This window comes from Eurosta solidaginis, chromosome 3 (assembly GCF_040869045.1).
Source record: "Eurosta solidaginis isolate ZX-2024a chromosome 3, ASM4086904v1, whole genome shotgun sequence".
Lineage (NCBI taxonomy): Eukaryota > Metazoa > Arthropoda > Insecta > Diptera > Tephritidae > Eurosta > Eurosta solidaginis.
In genome coordinates, this window is record NC_090321.1 from 51,897,785 (window position 1) to 51,907,618 (window position 9,834).

The following is a 9,834-nucleotide window of genomic DNA, read 5'->3' on the forward strand; positions in this document are numbered from 1 at the left end:
TGTAGGACAGTCGGTAGCGTAGTGCCATCGACGTGGATGTTCAATATGGTCGACATTTGGGGCGTCCATGTTGTAAATAAGGTCGCGGAAGATTTAGTCGGTGACAATGCCAGGTTTCGCGAGGCGAAAAAACTGGAGAGATCAGGGTACCTTAATGGTGCTTGTTACCGGAACTTCCGGATCGGATTCCGGCAAAGGACCATCAACAACAAAACCTTCGGGGAGTGTTCTTATCGCTACAATAACAACAACAACAACAAGGAATGTGGGTATAAAACTGTAGGACAGAGGGACTAAAAATACAAAAGAAGCCGGAGTCTTGATGTTACCGGCTTCCTTTGAAAGTCCAAAGGGCAATTTCCGAGAGGATGAGTGACGTGGCGAATATAAGTCGCTGTCTATGGCGCTGATTGAGCTGATTTTGTGTAGCAATCCCTGCACATAGATGTATGCCGAAAGGTGGAGTTCTGGAGAAAGGCAACCGAGAAAACGATGCCATCTTCCGCTTCAACGGAGCTGTACAATAAAGTTGAGTTTATGGCGTGTAAAAATATTACGACGTTGATGTGGATGAAGGGAATTTTTCCCAACCCCCAATAGCAATGCATGCGCGCACAGCTTTAAGTGATGGATATAATCCAGTTTCGCGCTATACGAAACGACGTGAAGTCGGGGGATGCGATGCGCTTTCTGCAAGGTCAGAACCCGAATATATCAACAACGGAACTGAAGGTACTTCGCGTCCTCGGCACAGCTCTACATCCTTCAAATAAATAACCGGATGGAAAATACGCTGTGCACTGGCGCAGTGGCCAAAAATTAAGATACAATTAAGCTTTTTTTCAGATCCCTGACTATCATAGGTCATGAGGACTAGCGACAGGTCCCCCAGCGGGTTAGGGGATCAGAATATACCTGCGGTAGGTATGCCTGTCGTAAGAGGCGACTAAAATACCAGATTCAAGTGGCTGTGTAGCGCAACCCTTCAGGTTGCCAGCGCAATATATAGCTTCTCCAAACCCAATTGTCAACCTCACCTATCCGCGGCGAATCCTGTTTCACTAACAGACGAGGCTCTGGCGACCCCAAGCTCCTCATGGAATTTGGGGGTAGGGAGGGAGGGAATGGCCTGAAGGTTTAATGTGGCCACATAAATCGTTCCCGAGATGGTCGGGCTAGCACCTTAATGGTGCTATGGTACCGGAGCGTACCGGGTTTGTATCCGGCAAAGGACCATCACATCGATGACACTCCCCAAAACCTTCGGAGAGCAACCTTATCGCTACAACAACAACAACAACCGGCGAGCGGGGGGGGGGGGGGGGTTCCTCAGAATATTGAAGCAACACCTTCCGCGCTTCCCTCATTGCACTGTACACCGGTAGCAGCTTTATAACAATTTAAGACTATTCTACACATCTCAGCAACAACCCGAAACCATATACCGAAAAATTTGCAATTTACTCAAAATCTTCCGCTGCACCAATAACACAAATGCATGTTGTTGTTGTTGTTGTTGTTGTAGCGATAAGGTTGCTCCCCGAAGGCTTTGGGGAGTGTTATGATGTGATGGTCCTTTGCCGGATACAGATGCGGTAACACAGCACCATTAGGGTGCTAGCCCGACCATCTCGGGAACGATTTATGTGGCTACATTAAGCCTTCAGGCCATCCCTCCCTCCCCACCACCAAGTTCCATGAGGGGCGCGGGGTCGCCAAAGCCTCGTCTGTTAGTGAAACAGGATTCGCCGCGGATAGGTGAGGTTGACAATTGGGTTTGGAGAAGCTATATATTGCGCTGGCAACCTGAAGGGTTGCGCTACGCCCCTTGAATATGGTATTTCAGTTGCCTCTTATGACAAGCACACCTACCGCGGGTATATTCTGACCCCCTAACCCCCTGGAGGAACACACATGCATAGTTTCACTTGCTACTTCAAATTATACAATAACCCCACGTATTGAATTTTTTTCTCCCAACAGTCCAGCAATGAGAAGAATCCACTTTTGGAGGCTGCTGAAAAGCAAACAGAGAAGATCCTACCAAAGGCTGATATATCTGCCCAAATACCACAACAACCAATCCCATCGCCACCACCACCAACAACAGCGACCCAGGTGAATCCAAAAAATAAAATGATATGATTTGAGGATAATAATGTTAAAGCTAAACAAAAAAATTCCCAGTTAAAAGCGGCCGCCACTGCAAATAAAGATATGAAAACAAAACCGTAGGTGGCAAATAAAAAAATAACTACTTAGCCGCATAAAATAAAGGAAATGGGTGCAAATGCAAGTGTACGAGTGTGCTGCGCGGAAAAGTGTGAGTGTTAATGAAAATGGTGAGCTTAAAGAGACTGGCTGGCGAACAAGTTGACTGGACGTGTATTAGAAAATAGTTCGATTTGTATGAAGTATATTTAAACTTATAGCTTTTTAGTGTTACATCTGTTGTAGGTTGTAAACTGCCTAAAGCTACAACTCAGTAAGAATTCTTCCCGACTATGCGACATACGGGACTTTCCCTCGTTTGTCAGTTGCGTAAATGAAATAGCTATCACATGAGATAAGATACTATAACGCCTCAAACGCCCGTGAGGATAGTTATGGACTTTTGCCTTTAAAGACAGAGCTACATAACTAGCGTTATAAATGTGAAAGCATCGTTTGTCAGCTATTTCATTTATGAAAGTGAGCTCCTGGGTGGTTGTAGCTTAAAATGTATATACAAGCACTCCCAGCAGTTTCTTTTGTCTGGCAGCTAACAAACAAGTATTGCATCTTATTAGGCGCATATTTTTCAAGCATCGTTTTTAAAACCTACAAATTGTAATTCCAAAAAGCTAAAAACTATGAGTTATGCGCCCTTTAACTATCACGTATGGACATACATTTATAGTATATACATATGTTTAGCTACAGTAATGCTGTCAGTCTGCGTGCAAAATTTCACCATTAATTGTGAGGGTGTAAAATTCTCTATATATATAGATATATATAAATATAATGAAGATAAACAAATCTATAAATATTCAAATTTGTTTAACTTTTAACTGAGTTATCTATTGTTTTTCTTATTGAATGTGGTATAAAAGAATAAACAAGTGGAATGTCGAGAGAAGATTTTTTTAGAGCGCTATTGGGTTTAGAGAAATTGGTGGAGAAAGATGATTTCCCCTCAGTATGCGCATTTGAAACCAGTTACGGCGTTGAGAAATTATTTGTATTATGAATTTATTAAAAAAATATTAGCACAATACCGCCGTTAATAAAAAATATACATTCTTAATTTTTATACTAGATGGAGACAATAACATAAAAGAAATTAATTTCAATTGCTCATTGAAAAGTTAAATATTTTATTGAATTAGCATTTCTTTCACAAAAATAATACACAAGCGTAAAAGCAGGTTAAAGGTATTGAAAGAGATACATACATATAACATATTTGTAAAACTAAATACAAACTAATATTTAAATATAAAATTGATAAATTAAACTCGTAACAAATATGAATTATGTATTTATTTTTTTGCTGCTTTTTGCTGTATCAAGAAGCTTTGAAGGCGTAATTAAATGCTATGCTAAATATCTAAGTTAATTGATTTATAGTTTTTCTCTTGTAAAAAATGGGAAGCATTTTGAAATTTCAGTTTGATTTGATACGAATACGTAATGTGCAATTAGTTAAACACATAACTAAATTTTGATAAAATATGTGCTATATACTATGTATGCAGATGTTATGATAAGTAATATCATTTCGTTTTTAATATAAAGATAAAATTGACAATTAATATTAAATATTATACAGCTAACTTAAAACGATGTTTCGCCGGGATACTCACTAATGAGCAATTTTCGTGATCTCAAGTAACCCTCAACATTCTCAATATTCTCCTTATTTGCTGTTGCTCTACTTCTATGGTTATCATTTGTTGTATTCGCGCATGTTGTTATAGCTGCTGTTGATGAAGTTTGTGTTGTCTTTTCAAAATCGCTATTAGCAGCACGTTTACGTGCATTGTTCATGGCGAAGAGGCGATTGCGATAATATGAATTATGTGGCGTACAACATTTGCTATTCACATTCGTGGAAATATTTGCCTCTCCCACGCTATTATTAGTTGTAATGACAGGCGTTGTTGTTGTTGATTCTATAGTCTTATCTTTAAAAAAAAATTGTAGTTTTGCATCATCATCTATTGCATGTTCATCAGGCTCATGTCCATCTAGGCAGTATAATAAGCTTGGGCTTAATTGTGAATCATTTAAATCTTCGAAATTTTTGGGTGAAACAAAATCATCAGGTTGACTAGAAAATGAAGAATCAACCGGACTAGCAGTAAGCACACTGCGACTGCGCAAATATTCTCTATTCAAGGAAAAAAATTGGAGTGAAGGAGTTAATGTTAAGAAAAGTGTAAACAATGAAATTAGCAACAATTTTCGACTTTACTCACTTAAAATTGCTGCTTAGCGCATCGACTTTCTCCACGCTGCATATATTGTTATGTTCTAACTGAGTCAGAGCTGTTTGGCGTATGCGCAACAACTCCGAATAACTATCTAAAGAAGTTGCATCTTCGCATTGCAAATGTGGCGCTGTGCTAATTACGTCAACTTTTGTTTGCGGTGAAAATTTAGAACTGCCGCGACTATTATGCCCGCCACATTCGTCGTCCTCGTCTTGTTCACGAAAGCTGCAGAAATCTGTTTGGCATATTGTTTGATTTTGTTCGCTTGAATTGTGTGTTGTTGTGGTGAGCACCATTACGGGTTTACGTGAGCGTGGTGTCATTATAGATTCCTGAAAGAAAAAAGGGAAAAACAATATTTGTAAGGTTTACTTGCACTTTAAAAGCTTAAAATAAAGTTGTTTTTAACTCTGTGGCTTCCTCTCACCTGCATCGCTTTGGGCATGCGCTGCGTTGACTTGGTGATAGGTGACATTGAACGTCGCCCCAGCAGCAACGATGGCGTACTCGTTATCAATTCCATATTTCTGTTATAAACACTGCTTTGTTGTAGTATCAACTGCTGGTGATAACGCGCAATGCTAGTGTCACTCGAGTTACTATTGCTACTGAGACTTTGCCTATCCACGGCTGTATGTGCGGTATGTGCATAATCCGCTACATCTACATGCACCGCCTGCTCCCCCTCCACCTCATCGTCTGCAACGCTATCGCTATCCAAATGATCGTATGGATTATCTTCAAATGTTTCATCATCCAAATCTTCCAGACTATGTGCTGCATTTGTATTGAGTTCATGTTGTAGGATTTCGTATGCTTGATCAGTCTCTTCTTTTGCGCAAATTTTTGGTAACTCATCATCGCCTGCAGAACGTCTACGTAATGTAGAGGATACACTACGCACCATGCGTTTTGTGGATTCTGGTGTAGCGAAAGCAAATTTCAAATTGTTCATACTCACTCCTTTCATAAGTTTGCGTGTCAAAGAACGACTGCCACTTGCATACTTTGAAGCGCTCTCTTGTGCTGTCCCATTGGCGATTTCTAAAGCCACTTGCACGTTAACGCAACTCAAATTTGGTTCCGATTTATAACGAGCCTTATATTCTGAAGATGTTTGTTGTATGGGTGTACAAGGATTGGAGATCTCTTCAATATCCAATAGATGGCCATCATTCCAAGCGACAGTTTTACGATGATTTATTGCACTGCTATCGGCAGCTGTGACTAGCTGCTTGGCAGCATTTGAAATAAATTTAAGCGGCGGTGTACAACAATTAACGCTCCAACTTGTATGGGAGAATTTGCCTGCAGCGCTAGTAGACTCCTCCGAATTCTGACGACTCACGGGTGCGGAAACCGAGCAGGCGTATTTCGGCGCTTGTGTTGGTAGCAAGCCATCGCTGCTGGTGGAGGAGAGAGAAGACGTTTCAGAAGCATCATCGTTGATGTTTTGGTGAAGTGTCATTTTGCGCTGTATTGTCATTAGAGATGATTGCGAAAGCAGCGAATTTGATGAGATCGATTTATGCAATGGATGCTGATGCAGTGGTTTTTTAACGTATGGCGTTGTGGACAAAGACTTTTTTGATGAAATGCATGGAGTTGGGGGTGTGTTAGTGTACGTGCGATTAGTGACATGCAGAGATTGAGAAGAAGGTTTCGTAGCTGCTAATGATTTTGAAGAGCTGGTTGGTGTATTGGCAGCTGAATTGCTTTTGCTGCTGACTTGAGTAGATGCGGGACTACGAAATAGGACACGCAATTTTGGATTTTTAAGTGTGTTTGAAAAGTTTGGTGTCTATGGCGGAGAAACATGAAAAGCATTTGAATGATGCGGCAAAGAAGTAAGTGCAATACATTAAGAAAAAAAACAGAAACAAAAACAAATGAACATGCGGTTAATGCGCAATACTCAATAACAAAAATAAACTCACTTCAACGCCAACTGTTGGTGTTGCCGTGGCCGCAGCTGAACGTTTTGGTGTTCTTGACATAATGCTTTTATGGAAAATGTGTTTCTTGATAGAGTCTCCTATAGATTTGGCGCTGCGCGACGCATCTGTGCCCTTCAATCGATTCATAACCACGAATTGGAGGGGTGTTCCTGCGATTAATGCGATTTGCTTAAAATTAATTTAACGCAAACATGAAACTTACCCTGTCCATTTTGTTTATTAAATTGTTTGATTAGTCGGCGCTTTTTCGACGATTCTGGCAAGCTTTGTATATGTGCATAGAGTTGTGCTAGTTCTGTATCTGTATTATTTGCTGTATGCGCTGCCGCCGTTTTCTCACGATCCACAAATGTATATACCGTATTCACAGTAGACATATCCGATATGGACTCGTCGAGCGTTTGTTCAGGAGACATAGTTTTCTTACGTTTGCGTTCCATGAAATACGCACGTATATCTGTTGATAACTTAGCTGGCATTTGGAAAATTTCTTGTCCTTTGCATACCATGTAAGCGATTATGCTTGACATCCTTTTGGAAATGTAATGCAATGCTTCTGGCGGTAAATTACGTGGACAAATAAGATGTGGTGCGAATATGGTAGCTAAATTTTCGGGTGTCATTTTATTTTGACTTTCATACGCAGCTACAGCATGTAAAATTTCAATGATATGTTGTAGTAATTGTCGATTATCGTCAGGCAACAACAACATTAACAATTGGACTGAACTAAGCAAGTGTTGTTCACGTTTTATACGTTCCGGATTTGGAGGACGTGTTAACGTCCCTGTACTGCTGCTACTGCAAGAGCCGGAGCCTAGGCAAAGTGGTGCTATTTGCTGATGCGCTGGATAGTGTGCATCGGTAAGAAGTGGCTCCGATAAATCGGCTAGATAACCTTTAAATACAGTTGCACAATCGTGTGCCGAATAGCCACCACCTTCCAAATCGAGTGGTTTGTCATTTTGTATATGTTGCCGTAGCTCGTTTTGCCTAGAAGCCGATCCCGTCTTACGAAATACGCCCTCCTGTATGAGATCTGCAAAATTTTGCACGAAAATAAATAAAACATATAACATAAGAAGCTTCTTACTTTTTTCTTGCATTAAAAATGCTTTTATTTCCTCTAGGTGCATCAAAAATCCGGCATTAATTTGTTGATGCAGTGTTTCTACAGGGCTATTGTCTGCGCTTATTGACCCCTTCGATGATGAGCTCGCACAGCCCGTTGAAGTGGCATGTTTTTGCTTTTTAGACAAACGACTCCATTTTTTTAGCCTGCCTTTATCTTCATATTCGATTTCATGACATGGTAAATCAAATCTAAGGCAATAAAAGCTCTTTAATAAAAATGTTTAGAAAAATATATTTTCCCCTCTACATACTCATCCGTGTTTAAATCTAGCTCGAAGGAAAGATGCATGCGCACCAACGATTTGAATTTCTCATAATTCAATTTTCGCATATGCGCCGCTATTTCTGTATCGGATAGCCTATTCAAATTAATCAAATCCAAATCCATTGTGTCCGAAGGCAGCTGTGCTTGCAGGGGCTACATACAAATATACACTGTAAACGCGAGCACCGCCCTTGGTCGGTGTTGTTGTTTCGCACTGATAAAAAGCGTAAGCAAATTTCCCACGATCTTATTGTAAAAACTCGTTACTCGACACGTTAGCTGTTAGAAAGACTTTTATAGTTCTCATTTTTATTGTAATTCACTTAAACTTGTGATTTTATTTTCCGAGATCCAGAAAAAGAGAATAAATTAAAGCGAGCGCAGCAAATTCCAAATTGAACCGCTGACATTTGAAAATTTCTAGGTGCTACAGTGGCAATAAAACTATTACGGCTTGAATTTCAGATCGCAAGCATATGTTATTACGAGGCTTGATGCAGAGTTGCACATGTGATTGATGATGACTAGTGTAGCCTAAGCAATATAGAGATAGAGACGACCCAAACTCGCTTTCTGCTGCTCTGTATAAGATTTCGTCACAGTTTGTTAAAAAAAGTTCGACTCTTCTTCAATTTGGCTATGATAAATCGTTCCTGATATGGCCAGGCTAGTACCTTAATAGTGCTTGTTTCCGAAACGTACCGGAGATTCAATATAAAGCTCTGGTTTTCGGTAAAAGTCTAGTTGAGGACTGCTATTAAGCGTCCAATCTAGCGGCAGTGGTTAAACAACTAGCTACAGATACAGGGTGTACCGAAAAGCGGAGACACAACCCCCTGTTGTATTTCTGTGTATAACATATAGCTGAAGCAGTTGTGATAGATAGTGGACGCGCATAGAATACATGGAATTAGTGCAGAGGTTGAAACATGGACACATATTTCAGTTACATCTGAGTATAATGCGTATTGAATTTTAGTAGTACTAATTTTATGCGTAGCAATTTCAGAGGTGTATTTAAAGTTTGTCGCTTACCAGTTCATATAAAGTTTAAGCGTAAACGTATATAGACTTGAAAAAAAAAAACACAGCTGTTAATCCGAAGGCGGAAAATAAAAATTTTGGTAATTCTTTACGACAGCATGACACTGCTAATACGCGTCAAAAAATATCGAGAGAGGTGCCAAAAGACGCGTGTTAATCTTGAGAACAATAATCCGAAGGCGGAAAAGACAAATTTTCACTCTATCCGGAGATATTTGCTGTTAAAGTTGGCGATTTTCATGTGGCTGTTGTAATATTGTAGTACCCACCAAAAAAATTGTGAACATAAGTGTTTTGCGCGGATATAGTTTTGGTCTCCAAACCGGTGTTGGACCCACCCACGGTAATTCTATATAAGCGCGGCCGAAGGCCGCCAACGCAGAAAGGTCTTCTGCGCAAAAATACTATGGATACCACCCCCGGTTTCGGAGGTACCCGATGGTGCTTGTTACCGGAACATACAGGATCTGCATACGGCAAAGGACCATCAACATCGATAACATTCCTCAAAGCGGTAATAGTCTAGTTGGGGGTCGACTGCTAATACGCTACCAAAAATATCGAGTGAGGTGTCAAAAGACGCGTATTAATCTCGAGAACAATAATCCGAATTTTATCTCTGTCCGGAGATATTTGCAGTTGAAGTTGGCGATTTCCATGTGGTTGTTGTTGTGTTCATACCCACAAAAAAAATTGTGCATCACCGTGGCGGCGCGGCCGAAGGCCGCCAACTCAGAAAGGTGGTCTGTGCAAAAATACTATGGATCCGACCCCTGGTTTCGGAGGTACCCGTGGGTCTTTTTTCGGTTTTTCGTTAATATCTTGTAAACGCGTTAAAATTTTTATTTTCCGCCATCGAATTATTAATACTGATGTCAAGACGGGTCATTTGACACCTCTCTCGATATTTTTGGTAGCGTATTAGCAGTCGACCCCTCAACTAGACTATTACCCT

At 40.4% G+C, this 9,834-nt stretch overlaps 2 protein-coding genes across 12 annotated transcripts in view; one reads left to right on the forward strand and one right to left on the reverse strand.

The window, feature by feature from the left end:
- Letm1 (Leucine zipper and EF-hand containing transmembrane protein 1) overlaps positions 1–3,121 on the forward strand; it is a 55,491-nt gene extending 52,370 nt beyond the window's left edge. For all 11 annotated transcript variants that reach the window (XM_067771681.1, XM_067771687.1, XM_067771683.1 and 8 more), the window contains exons 6-7: positions 1,984–2,118; positions 2,188–3,121. In XM_067771681.1, coding sequence (XP_067627782.1) covers positions 1,984–2,118; positions 2,188–2,235 — 183 coding nt within the window. In that variant the 3' untranslated portion in view covers positions 2,236–3,121. The remainder of the gene's footprint in view (positions 1–1,983; positions 2,119–2,187) is intronic.
- Positions 2,893–8,275, reverse strand: RhoGAP54D (Rho GTPase activating protein at 54D). Its single transcript, XM_067771680.1, has 7 exons — positions 7,822–8,275; positions 7,530–7,759; positions 6,639–7,475; positions 6,416–6,585; positions 4,906–6,279; positions 4,464–4,810; positions 2,893–4,375 (listed from the first exon to the last, which is right to left on the reverse strand). Exons 1-7 carry the CDS (start codon positions 7,956–7,958, stop codon positions 3,820–3,822), a joined length of 3,651 nt encoding a protein of 1,216 aa, XP_067627781.1. The 5' UTR covers positions 7,959–8,275; the 3' UTR covers positions 2,893–3,819.
- Positions 8,276–9,834: the final 1,559 nt, after the last annotated feature.

Coding starts and splice junctions, on each gene's coding strand:
- RhoGAP54D (XM_067771680.1), bottom strand. CDS start 7,958: ATGGATTTGGATTTGATTAATTTGAATAGGCTATCCGATACAGAAATA. Junction 7,476..7,529: donor ATTTTTAATGCAAGAAAAAA/GTAAGAAGCTTC, acceptor AAAATTTTGCAG/ATCTCATACAGGAGGGCGTA. Junction 4,811..4,905: donor GCATGCCCAAAGCGATGCAG/GTGAGAGGAAGC, acceptor TTTTTCTTTCAG/GAATCTATAATGACACCACG.